Source organism: Phocoena sinus, chromosome 6 (genome assembly GCF_008692025.1).
Source record: "Phocoena sinus isolate mPhoSin1 chromosome 6, mPhoSin1.pri, whole genome shotgun sequence".
Taxonomy (NCBI): domain Eukaryota; kingdom Metazoa; phylum Chordata; class Mammalia; order Artiodactyla; family Phocoenidae; genus Phocoena; species Phocoena sinus.
The window spans coordinates 82770474-82784025 of record NC_045768.1 but is presented as its reverse complement, the minus strand read 5'-3'; the positions used below and the strand labels follow the sequence as shown (position 1 = coordinate 82784025).

At 34.9% G+C, this 13552-nt stretch overlaps 1 protein-coding gene across 3 annotated transcripts in view; it reads left to right on the top strand.

Moving 5' to 3' along the window:
- Positions 1 to 12625, top strand: part of UBQLN1 (ubiquilin 1) — a 49176-nt gene extending 36551 nt beyond the window's left edge. The window contains exons 7-11 of one of the 3 annotated variants that reach the window (XM_032634057.1): positions 4356 to 4498; positions 7430 to 7513; positions 8720 to 8835; positions 9093 to 9261; positions 10628 to 12625. In XM_032634057.1, coding sequence (XP_032489948.1) covers positions 4356 to 4498; positions 7430 to 7513; positions 8720 to 8835; positions 9093 to 9261; positions 10628 to 10780 — 665 coding nt within the window. In that variant the 3' untranslated portion in view covers positions 10781 to 12625. The remainder of the gene's footprint in view (positions 1 to 4355; positions 4499 to 7429; positions 7514 to 8719; positions 8836 to 9092; positions 9262 to 10627) is intronic. The other 2 variants (XM_032634058.1, XM_032634060.1) reach the window with 2 other exon arrangements.
- The last annotated feature ends 927 nt before the right edge of the window (positions 12626 to 13552 follow it).

Sequence of the window (13552 nt, the reverse complement as noted above, 5' to 3'; positions counted from 1 at the left end):
TCCAGATAATACCATGTTTAAAACAAGGAAAAGAATTATCCTGTTCTGATTTTACTTAATGCTTATTTGATTCTTATTGACAGACTTATGAGAGAGATGCTTTATTCACATTTTAGAGGTCTAAGAGCAGAGACAACAAAGGTTTAATTGGGTTTCCCCACTGATAGGCGAATTGTTTTTTTTTTACTGTAGCGTGGTGTCTGTAGTAACAACTTTGTCTTACAAACAAAAAATGGTTTTGCAACTTCTTACTCAGATTTTTTATTTAATGGCTTGATACAGTATTTAAGATTTCATGTTAATATTTCCATCAAAGGAAAATAAGAAACAACAAAAACTAATGTACCCTGATGGCTTAACATTCTTATTATATTTTTTTACTATTATAATGTTTACTCAACTCTTCGAAGTTAGTTAGGTATGCATATATATTCATAAGTACACCTCATATACCTGAAAGGTGAAATTTGTGACTCTTCTTTTGCCCTGTAAGCGCTCACTCTGGACGGTGAGGAAATCTTAGAGCAGGGGTCAGCAAATTTTTTCTGCAAAGGGATATAATACTTTAGGCTTTGCAGGCCAAGAGGCAAAATCAAGAATATCACATTATGAAGGGAATTCCCCAGTGGTCCAATGGTTAGGACTCCATGTTTTTTTGTGTGTGTGTGTGGTACGTGGGCCTCTCACTGTTGTGGCCTCTCCTGTTGCGGAGCACAGGCTCCGGACGCGCAGGCCCAGCAGCCATGGCTCACGGGCCCAGCCGCTCCGCGGCATGTGGGATCCTCCCGCACCGGGGCACGAACCTGTGTCCCCTGCATTGGAAGGCGGACTCTCAACCACTGCACCACCAGGGAAGCCCAGGACTCCATGTTTTCACTGCCTAGAGCGTGGGTTTGATCCCTGGTCAGAGAATGAGGATCCCGCAAGCCATGTGGCGTGGCCAAAAAAAAAAAAAAGAAGTATTACATTAGGAGAGAAAGCAAAGTTCCACAAGTTCTTTTATTGATGGAATTAAAAATGTAATAATAATTGGGTATAACATTTTCTTACACATAACAACTAATGATAGGAATGGAATTCTTTTTAGGGATGACATTTTGCTTAATTGATGTTCACAGTGTTTCCTTTTGTCAATTGCAAATCATTCGCAGATGTTCATCTGGTAATACTGATAGGTAATGAGATTTTACTTATTTCATTCAAATGTGTGTTCATTCCCAAAATATATTATTACAGTAGCATATTCATCAGTTGGAAAGCATTTATAGGATTCTGTTAGATTCTTTTTGGCTTTTAGCATGTCATGACAGATTAATCACTTCCAATTGAAGATTAGGTGTTAGTGCCTCAATTATACAATTAAATGAATTTTAAAATGTGGATATTTCTTTGCACTTGCACTGAGGTCCAAAAAATGCTGTTGGAACAATACTGTGAGCTCAAAACTATCTTTACTGCACATTTGTGGGAATGGAGAACTTGCTGCTTGTTTTAACTTGACAGCACGAGAATGTATAAAGCAGCCTGACATTGCCTGTGATTCAAACAATTTCATTTGTTGTCAGAATGACTTAACCACAGTATGAGTTTGGCGTATAAATGCTGTTTTGCCTTGTAATTTTGGGAATTCATTGAGAAACATTACCAAGTCTTTAGCAAAAGGTAATTTCCAAAGTCATTTATTTATTGTTTGATAATGGTGGTCGAGTGGTTCAGAAGAATTTCAGTCTTAGCTCTGAGCTAAAAAAAATGGCAGTAAAACTTTATCTCTTTAAACACAAACAAACAAAACCAGAAAACTTGACCTCTGTTAAGCCGTCAAACTGCTGTTTGGGCAAGTCAGCATATTTCTGACAAAAGTTCATGATATTGACTATGGCTGAGTTCACCGGAGTGAAGTGAAGTTCATCATTGATACTCTTACCAGTTGAATAACGTGAAAGTTCAAAATATGTTCCAGAGTACCTGCTGATGAATAAGACAGTGATTAACTATAGTCTTCAAATACCTTATAAGCATTTAAATACTTATAAGCATTAAAAATACTTTATAAGCATTATATCTTTGTCCAAGTAATTCTTTTAATACTCCACATGTGTTTTTATCATCATCAGATGTAGCACATCTTAGCAGATTCTCCCTCAGGTTGTACCAAATGAGTGTTCTCTCAACTTTGAAAATAGTTTTTGCCTGTTAGTCCATGGAGACTGTTTATAAAAATTAATTTTTCAGTTACTTCAAACTTGACATTGACTCCTCAAATACAAGAACTGAGCAGTATCAGTAACATTTGTCAAGAAGCAAGGAATACTACTCAAAATAATTTTCATTTAAAAAAAATTATGTAGTTTCATATTCTGTATAATTTTTAAAAATATATTTATTTATTTGGCTGCGCCAGGTCTTAGTTGTGGCACGTGGGATCTTCATTGCCACGTGTGGGATCTTTGTTGTAGCATGCAGGATCTAGTTACCTGAGCAGGGATCCAACCCAGGCCCCCTGCATTGGGAGGACAGTCTTAACCACTGGACCACCAGGGAAGTCCCTGCATTGTTTTTTAATTGATTATTGATGTAGAGCCCAACGTCCTTTAACTCTTGAGAAACTGTTTTCCTTGAAATGCTAATGGTCTCAAGTTTATTTTCTGTGGACACATTTATTTGGCTGCCGCAGTCAAGATTTAAATAATCATGGTAATTAATCACCACTAGTGTACTGCTTTCCTTGCTTGGCTAACAAAAGAACCATTTGGGAACCTAACTTTGGTTGCAGCCTTATTTTCATTTTTTATTTTTGTGAAGCAGTTTGGCTATGATGAGATAATTGTATTTTAGATTTTGTATTTTTCTCACTTTACTGTGAGTTGGGAATACTGTGATAAGTGTTGTAGCAGTGTTGAAGTGTATTGTATTCTTTCAGTGTCATTGCATAGTAAATACAGTTTTGCCATCTCATTAGATAAAGTAATCCATATTCTTCTGTGCCTTAAAAGCAGGGCATTCATAGTCCAATTCTCCCCTTTTTCTTCTTGTTCTGACATAATTGGTATGCAGTGGTAATGAAAAAAGAAATAACAGCATGCTACAGTGATTTGTATGGCATGAGGTATAACTGACTCACTGATTTGTGGTATGCTGAACAGCAGTATAGAGCAGTATGATAGTGCCATGTGGAGCCTCTGTCGAAACGACTCTGCTTTTGTAGTGCAGAGGCAGCTATAGATAATAAATGAGGGAGCATGACTATGTTCCAATAAAATGTTACTTACGGATCTTGAAGTTTGCATTTCATACAGTTTTCAGATTTTATCATTATTATTTTTTCAACCATTTAAAAATGTAAAAACCATTTTTAGCTCATGGGCTGTACAAAAACAGGTCATGGGCCATATTTGCCCTGCAGGCTATGTTTATCAGCTATCTTTGAATATCCTTGGACTCTAGGATGTGGGGGGAAGAAACCTAAATTGAAATAACATGAGAGAATAGGAAAAGCAAAAATTATTACAGAAAAAGAGCAGAATTATAATAAACTAGAAAGGTAAGCTGGAAGAGTCAAATGTTTTGAGCCCATTAAACTACACTGGGTGGAATAAGAACAGAAGGGAAATGAAAAAGCTAATCAGTTGTAAGTTTACTTGAGTTTGAGTATATCTAGCCAGCAGGTGAAAATCTGGATATATGTGGAACAAATTAATTAGTTTTCAAAGAACATTGAATTCACGTAAATTTAGCTATAGCTGTCTACAAAAAAGAATAATAGTAACAAGCATCTACACGTTAATTTAATTGTAAAAACCACTCTATCAGGTAGATACTGTTTACCCCATTTTACAGATGGGGAAACTGAAGTAAGAAGAAGCTCCCTTAATTTGGGGTTGAATTCATTGAGTGCCAGGAGTCAGTGAAAATGGGGTGGAGGCCTGGGCGAGAAGGCTTCCTTCTTTCTTAAGTGGGAACATATATTGAGTGCTGAATATGATTCTAATTAAGCGATCCTGGAGGAAAAGTTGGCTCAGACTTCTTCACTTAATGAGGTTTTTTCAGTAATTTTTACCATATCAAATTTTTGCTTTAAATTGATTTTTTAGAACCTAGCCTTTCCATAAGATGTGATTTTCCTATAAATGCAACCAGAATGTTTAAAGTCCATAAACCCTCCTTTATTGGTATATGTTGGGCGTGTAGTTTTGGAGATCTTAGTTTTAGAATTCTTTCTTAGTTCAATTGATAAGTAATATGTGTATTTATCTGCAGTTGCTAAAATTATGCACAGTATATGTGTTTTAAAACTTTATTTTATGTATCTTTTCCTTGATAAAATGTCTTTTTTTTTTTTCTAAACAAACTTTCAGCTAGTATGTTCAACACACCAGGAATGCAGAGCTTGTTGCAACAAATAACTGAAAACCCACAACTTATGCAAAACATGTTGTCTGCCCCCTACATGAGAAGCATGATGCAGTCACTAAGCCAGAACCCTGACCTTGCTGCACAGGTGAGTTTATAATTGTATTATAAAGGACTGAGCACTGTGTATTGAAGTGGCCTAATCAAATAATTGTGATTTTGGCACATTTGTGTGTGCTGCCTTAACACACTAGAAAAGTATGCAAACTGCATCTCGAATTTTTTGGACAGTTTGTTTCTTTACAGTAAATTAATACTTCACAATATAATTAAAACAGCTTCATTTCCGCTGTTCACTCCCTTCAGAAAGAAGTGCAGGTTTAGTTTGTATCTGCATATGTTGATATAGGAGATGAATACAAAAGTTTTGAATTGGTCTCCCTTTTGAAGCCTATTCTTTAGTGTAAGGTAAATCTTGAAGGTGATTTAGAAGTGTTAATACATTTGATACTTTTATTTATTAGATTCTGAATAATAGTCATGTTCAAAATGGCAGTTATAAAATAGCCTGAAATTGTTTACTATTGGTGAAGAGAGATTTGTGGGAACAGTATTCTCATTCTTTCCGTTACAGATCTCCACCCAAAGTTAGTATACTGGTCCTTTATTAAATAATTCATTTTCTAACTTGTTTCTGAACAGACCATAACTAAAAAAAATGAGTGGATCTCAACCCTAGCTTGACATTTAGAATGACCTTGGGAACTTTAAAATTAAAAAAAAAAAAAATTCTTAGCCCTGTCCTGAGAGATTTTGGTATAACTGTATTGAATTTTTTTTCCCCCAAGTTCCCTAGGTGATTCTGATATACCCATAGAGTTAAGAACCATTGGGCTTGAAAAACCTTGGAGAATGTGAACTAAACCTTGATCATCTGTGATTTGTATTTGCTATTTATTAAGAATGGCTTCCCTTCTGTGGAATGTTGGGAATTTGAAATAGTTTCCTTTATAGTCACTTTCCATTTCCAGAATTTTAAAAGCTTTTAAAGTTAATCACTTTCTTCATTATGTCAAATGAAACAGTTTTTATACTTCTAAAATTTGGAACCATGTTGATTCAAGTATATAGCAGATACCTTTGAGTTGCAAGCCTCAGCAACAGCTTCTGTCCTCTTAAAATTTGTAAAATTGGAAGTAAGGATATTTTAGATAAATTTTTTGTATACTTTAAATTTTGTATATTGTAGGTACGTTTTATGAAATACTGTTTTATTCATAAGAAAATTATTAGACTCAGTTATTACTATTAAATGCTTCAACTTACTGTGATAGTACTTTTGTTTAAAATAAATGGAAAATATGTATGCAGAGTGATCCTATTTGTATGGTTTTAAATGTATATTTAGCTAATTAATAATAAGCATTAAATGTGCGTCTTGCTTTAAAATTTTGACTTTAACAAGCACATTCCCGGCCATTTAACAATTTTACATTTATAAAGTGATTGAGCACTTTTGTATGCTGCTTTTTTACTCTAAAACAAAATGTTGGCAAAAGAAAGCTAGGTATGAATCGTCCTTTATTATATATAGACAGTTGTTAGAAATGCTTACAATGTACTTTGGTTACCAGCAGATCAAAGTTTGTAGTTTCTCTATTCTGATTTTGATTTTTAAGTATTCAAAGAAGTCTGATTGTAAAAACTGTTGTTATATACGGTCAGGTACGTTAGGAGAAATATCCTAATCAAACGAGATACAATTTTCTGAGAAGGAATGAATCAGTTTAAGATGACACACTTGTTCAAATAACATGAATCCTGAAAGATAAATGTGATAACTTTATTGATATATGTTCATAATAAAAAATATTTGACTGGAGCCGTTAAGCAGGTTTGTTGGTCTCAAGTAGGTTTTACTTTATTTACTGTGAACTTATTGGTCACTTTGAAATAAATGCTGTATATCCATAAAACATTGTCTGACTTCTTCCTACTTTATTTTGTTGAAATTAATCTACTTTGCAACAATTGATAAACTAAAGGAGGGAGGGAAGAATTCTCTCTACTTCTAGTAGTTAACATATAATTTCTCTCAAATATAGTTAATTACTTGAGGGCAAGGATCATCCCCCCACCCCCCCCCCCAGACTTTGGATGTGGACTGGTAAATAGGCTATCAGTAAATCATTGTTAGTTGACTTTTCACTCCATCTGGGGGAACTGATATAAAAATTTGTCTTTTTTGAAGCTATGAGAATTTACTAGTTTCTGGTTATGCTGATCGTGTATTGTAATCTTATTTTCAGGTATACAACATCATGTTAATATTGACCCTGACTTTTTAACTCTTAACACCCATTTGAAGGTTAGGAGGCATGCCATTTTTCTCATCTGTGGTGGTAGTGAGGTGAAATCCAGAGGCTAATCTTCGTGTTCTCAAATGGATTTACATCTTTTAAGGTCTTTTTAAAGCATTTTAATACTTTATCCCCAGAGATCTATCGGTGCTAGTCCTAGGCTTATATTTACCTAGCAGCTCCATTTCTCTGGCAAGTTGGTTGCTGTTCTGCGGTGTTATTTTTCTGGACCTAATATTATCTGTTTTGCAGTAGGCAGGTAGATATAGCAGTTCCAGATGTGGATTTTCTCTGTGCTTGCCACTTGTGTGTTGAGGTGTCTGTGCAAGCCATGTATAGTTTCATGTATTGATGCTTATGTTTGTTCTGTCAGTGTAGCAGAAAATATATCTTCATGAATGCCAGTTACTCCCATTTTTCTTTCAAGGGCAAATATTCACCTTAAGGAAAAGTCAAAGAAATGGTTGCTTTTATTTTTTAGGATATTGCATGTCATTATCATAATCACCATTCCCATTGAGAGAGAAGATGCCTCGTTTTTGTTTTTGTTGTTTTGGCAATCCCTTTTGTGGACAGTATCTTCCCTTTTTTATTCATGTTCTACCTTCCTCCCTGTTAAGTGCCAGATTAGGCACTTGGGGGAAGATAGACTATTAAACAAGGTACATTACTTGTTTCAGATATTTCCAGTTAAAATTGTTTGAACACTTGCCCCATAGATGATGCTGAATAATCCCCTATTTGCTGGAAATCCTCAGCTTCAAGAACAAATGAGACAACAGCTCCCAACTTTCCTCCAACAAGTGAGTAAGAAAAGATGCTAGCTATCTTCGGTAATGATTTGCTTGAAAAAGTTTGGTGATAAACATTTTCCTTGCTTTTCTCTGGCTGATAGCAAAATGTAGAATACAGTCTGCTGTCAATTTGCAGAGAATTCAGCTTGATCTTAATTGAGCCCCATTTCACTGCTGAACTTTTGCTTATATTTTTTAAATATAAATTCTGAGGAAAGGACCATTTGGTTTTTGCTTTTGAGGATTTAGGATTTTGAATGCTTCGTTAATACCATAAACCATTTCCTTTCACTTTACTAACTTTGAAGTGCTTCATTGTCATGTTACACTTTATGGTTTAACTAATCTCTAGGAACAGGAAAGAGCTACCCTATCCTATTTTACATGTTTGATTTCTTTGTAATGTTTCAGGTACTCCAAATTAATAGAATGCCTGTTTTCCAAGGGGTAGATCTCATTCCTCAAACTCGAATTAGCAAGATTAAAATTGTCGGTGTTGTCATATAAAGAAGGTTTTATTATTAGAAAAGTACTTGAGATGGCCATGGTAATTTTATTATTTAAAAAGAAGAGAAGTCAGTCTTGGCATTTTGAAACTGGTAGTTCTAGGGAGGGATTTTAAATATTATGCAAATGATCCTCAGGCCTGTAAACCATAATCCAAGGTTAGTGTCCTTGATCTGTTGTAATGATGGAAGCCTATCTTTTTTGGTTAGTCATGTGGTGTATATTTGGAAGTAGGGAAGCTGAACCGGACACATGTATTAACTTCACCTTTGGAACTATTGTTTTAGAGTGTATCTGGTAAAATTGTTACATCAGCAACGGATAACACTTGGTCAGGAGGAATATGTGGCTTTCACCATTATTACCATGTTATATAAACTGTGCTTTTGGAGGTTGTCTCTCAGAAATAATACTTTTATCTGTTGGTAAATGGGGAACAGCTGTGGCTTCCAGAGGAGCTCCTGATTGTCTTTCATTATGAAAAATGGCTTTCATGATGGACTTGGGAGGAGGTCAAGTAACGATTTGCACACTAGATTGCTGTCAAAGAGGAGGTGCTTGTGTTTATTTTGGGAAAGAAATAATGGATTCACAGTGTCTAGGAGTAAGGTATTAGATTTTCTCAAGAAGTGTAGCAAAGAAAACATTTAAATTTTACCTTCACTGACTTTAATTCCCTCGTAACCACTGGTTTTCTTTCTTCCTTAGATGCAGAATCCTGATACGTTATCAGCAATGTCAAACCCTAGAGCAATGCAGGCCTTGTTACAGATTCAGCAGGGTTTACAGACCTTAGCGACTGAAGCCCCTGGCCTCATCCCAGGGTAGGTTTGTTTGGGGAAGATTATGAAGGTGCACAATGTTTTTTTTCTCTGAGAATTTCAGACTTAATGCCATCGTGCCTTTTTTTGGTTGAGATTGTTTTATTTAAGACAGAGTTTTCAAAGTTAAAAATGGTTATTTTAAGAAGATAACTTGGCTAATACTGTGTTGAAATGTAACTGATTTACCATCAGCTGGCCTGGTCTGGCCTCTTGTTTTGCAGGAGTTTAGGTTTACTAACAATTTACGCTTTTTCTAGGTTTACTCCTGGCCTGGGGGCATTAGGAAGCACTGGAGGCTCTTCAGGAACCAGTGGCTCTAATTCTGCGTCTGGTGAAAACCCAAGTCCCACAGCAGGAACCACCGAATCTGGACACCAGCAGTTTATCCAACAAATGCTACAGGCTCTTGCTGGAGTGAATCCTCAGGTAATGATTCTTTTCTGCTCTTCTTAATGTTAGAAATTTAGAAATTTCAAGAAAAGAAAAGAAGGTGGCCATCTTTTTGGTTTAGCCTGTAATGAAAAGTGCAATCTTAATTGATTCTAAAAAACAGGCATTACAAAAATGGTTAACTTTGGTACTGTATTGGACACTAAAGGAAACGTTACAGTTGAAGGGAAGAAATGCTTTGCCTTAATTTTTGAAAGTTGCCTTTAAAAATGCATTCTTTTTTGCAGTCCCTGTTTGAAAATTATTTGAAATAGGTTATATTTTATAAAAGTTTGTCAGGGAAGAATAGAAACTTGGTTATTCTCAGTATCTCCTGAATTCTATCTAATCTTTGTACTTGGATGTAAAAGAATTCCTAACTACCTCACCCCACCCACTACTGCCTCCTGTGGTAACTTTTGTTACATATATACACCTCACAGATATGGCTAAAAAATGTGAATGCCTAATATTCTTGCATCTGGAATCATTTATTTACTAAGAATATGCCATTATGATTCCCAGTTCAAACCTATTACAGTAGATTGTCCTTAAACTTCTATGTGGTGAAAATACAGCATAGTTTTTTTTATTTTAAGCCTTATTAAATACAATAAAAACAGGTCAGAGTTTTATCTTATAAAGAATTTGTACTTCCGATACCTAGCATAACTTCTGGCTCAGTAAATATTCTTGGAATTAATAAGAAAAAACGATTTCGTGTATTAGGCCAAATTGTTATCTAAGTTGAACAATCTCCAGGCCTCGCCATTATCAGGTTGCCCAGAATTGAGTGATCATTTATGTATTTTTGTCTTACATCATTTCTGAAAAGGAGGTGGAGCTGAACAGTCAGAAGTGTAGTCTGTGCATGTGAAACTGGAACTCTTTTCTCAAGACTTGATTGGCTGATACAGAAATTAATTCTACATTCTAAGCCTCCTTAGAACTTTAGAATTTTATACATGAGGACACTGGCTTTTATAATTACCCAATTGCTCAGTAGCTACAAAATAAATGATCTAATTCTAAACTATTGGCATACATACTTTTTAAAGTTTGCCTATATGTTCATGAGCTTCTTAAGTAATGGTTGAAGTCTATTAAGCTTTTTTTTTTTTTAAAGCAGAGTTATATGATCTTTGACATCATTGTTTAGGTATAAATTAGATTGTTTAAAATAAAGTGCTAATTGAACTTTTAAATATGTTGAATATGTTTCTAGAGAGGCCAGTTCTTTTATAGCTCAGTAGTCTAGCATATGTTATTTTAAAAAGCAATTAAAATTTTTAAAATTATTTAGGTGTGACATGGACTGATTTTCCTTAGAGCTTTTGTTTGTTTGTTTGTTTTTCTTTAACAGCTACAGAATCCAGAAGTCAGATTTCAGCAGCAACTAGAACAGCTCAGTGCAATGGGATTTTTGAACCGTGAAGCAAACTTGCAAGCGCTAATAGCCACAGGAGGTGATATCAATGCGGCTATTGAAAGGTTACTGGGCTCTCAACCATCATAGCAGCATTTCTGTATCTTGAAAAAATGTAATTTATTTTTGATAACGGCTCTTAAATCTTTAAAATACCCGCTTTATTTCATTTTGACTCCTGGAATTCTGTGCTGTTATAAACAAACGCAATATGATGCATTTTAAGGTGGAGTGCAGTAAGATGTGTGGGTTTCTCTGTGTTTTTGTTTGTTTGTTTTTTGTTTTTTCCTGGAACAGTGGGAATCAATGCTTTTTCATTTAAGGCTACTGCATGCATCAACCACTTCTGCATTTATTGTAATTTTTAAAAAACATATCACCTTTTATAGTTGGGTGAACAGATTTTTGTCCTGCATCTGTCCAGTTTATTTGCTTTTTAAACATTAGCCTATGGTAGTAATTTATGTAGAATAAAAGCATTAAAAAGAAGCAAATCATTTGCGCTTTGTAATTTGTGGTACAATATTGCTTATTGTGACTTTGGCATGTAGTTTTGCAAACAAAAATGCTGTAAGATTTATACTACTGACAGTTTTTGCTTTATTTGTATACAGAATGTGTATGCACATTTGGGACTGCATTTCTAGAAACATATTGCAATAGATCATCTGAGCAAAAACATCTGTAACCAAAAAAGTGAAGATAAGGAAATACTTTAAAGCTGAGTATTTCCTGATTGTGTAGAATCTTACAGCATCTTTGATACACATCTCAGCAAAAGTACCGGTTAGTCAGGTTTGTTGAAAATATAGTAGAAAAGTTGATTCTGGTTATCTCTTTAAGGACATTTAATTGTACAGACAAGATGATGTAACATTGTCTCAACATTCACAGATTGACTGTAAATTACCTTAATCTTTGTGCATACTGAAGGAGCACTGTAGTATAACCCAAAAGTGCATTTGCCTAGGACTTTTCAGCTTCTCCCATAGGTAGTTTAACAGGCATTACAATTTGTAATTGAAATGTTGCTTTCACTGAAAGTGTCTTGATGTTTCAGTTATTTTTAATTGCCATATAAAAATAGAACTGTCTTCTGGGTTTATCATTTTTCTTATGCACAGGCAATACATGAATTTAAAATGATTTGTGAGCCACTTGTTTCTGAAGTGTTTTGGTAGTTCTATTAAGAAATAGTTAAATATTGTGCTTTTCAGAGCCTGAGAGAGGGGAATTTTGGGGGTGGGGTGGGGATCTATCCTGGATTGGGCCAGCCTGAATAATACTGGCAACCAAGATTCTGTTAGGATTTCTGTGCATATAGTGTAGTAAAGAAGTATCTTTCAGGGGTGAAAACAAAGAGCCGTTTTAACAATGTTGAGTACATTTGGCTGTTCCACAGCTTTTTTCTTCCCTCCCCAAAGAAATTCTGTTTGCCTAACTCTCAAACTATTGGGGTGGTACATTCCTTTAGGACCAATTAAAACATAACTTTGGGGTCAGTAATGTATTTGGCTGACTCTGGTTCAGTATTCTCTTAGGTCATTATATTCTCTCATGTACAGTTAAAGGATGTTAAAGTAACCTAAAGTGAATTCAGACCAGTAAAATCAAGGGGAAATACAAGTTGAATTCCATTACTTCTGTAAGTTTGCTTGCTATTAAAAAAGGTAAAGAGGCAGGTTGCCCACCATTTCATGCACTGTTCTGACACTTTCCCCTGGAAAAAAACATGTACAAAGGTCAAGATGGAGGCATGGCTAAGAGGAAGTTGTTAAGGATGATATTCATGTGTCTGCTCTCTCTGCCTTATGCCTCAGTATGGTTTAAAAACTTTTGTACTGGCGAATATGGTGGTATACAGTGTGGGATAGTGTCATAACCAATTTGACAATTTATTAATCACAAAATAACAATAAATCTCTAGCTTTTACACTTGTTTGTCTTGCCTTTTTTGTAGAAAGAAAAAGGTGTCTTCAGTTTACTTTCTCTAACCATGTCTTTTAAAGACTATTGGAGTTGGTTTACCTGATTTTATTACACTTGAGATTATTTTTCATTAACTTCTTGTTTCCTCAATCAAAATATGTGCATATATACTATATTGTGTGTTAAAAAGAGAGCCAGCTGGGAAGTCAGGTGGCCTGGGCTTTGCTTGCTCTTTTTGGTACTTGACTAGTTATTTTTGAGTCAGGACATCATGATTTCTTCACTGAAAGTGGTGGTAAGGCCTGTGCGGCACACCCAACTGGGTGATCTCTTAAGTACCTTTTAGTTGTTGCTCTGGTGTGATTTTTGTTGTTTGTTTGTTTGTTTCTAATATGTTTATCTTAGTTCAGGAGTTCAAAATACTTAAAATTCTCAAAAGCATTAAAAAAAACTCTTGAAATAATATAGACTTAAATTGTTCTTGTATGGGGTTATTACAAAATGAATAAAGAATAGAGTGGTGAAAATAACATTTCAGGATTTTATTTCCCAGGTGGAATATTTGTGATCCTAAACAAAGTGCAGCAAATCAGATAAATGACAGCTGGCCTCTGTGTATTCAGAATTGGAGTTTCAGACTTGGCTTAAATATAGTAATGAAAGGAGTTTTTTGTTTGGGGAGACATTATTACTATGTTAATTTAATAGGCAAGTTACAACAAATTAGGACAGATAAGAATGTCACTAACATTAGTGATAAAAGTGAAGCTAGGGCGCATGTCTGTGTCCTTGTGCAAAACAAAAAAAGGTTATGTTGTTAAGGCAGGGAAATACTGCATACTCTATTAACATTAAACACGTTAAGTCAATAAGAAGTCCTGCATTAAAGAAACCTGTTTAATACAGCTTTGTCCTATCCTCTGCTGTCCTTTT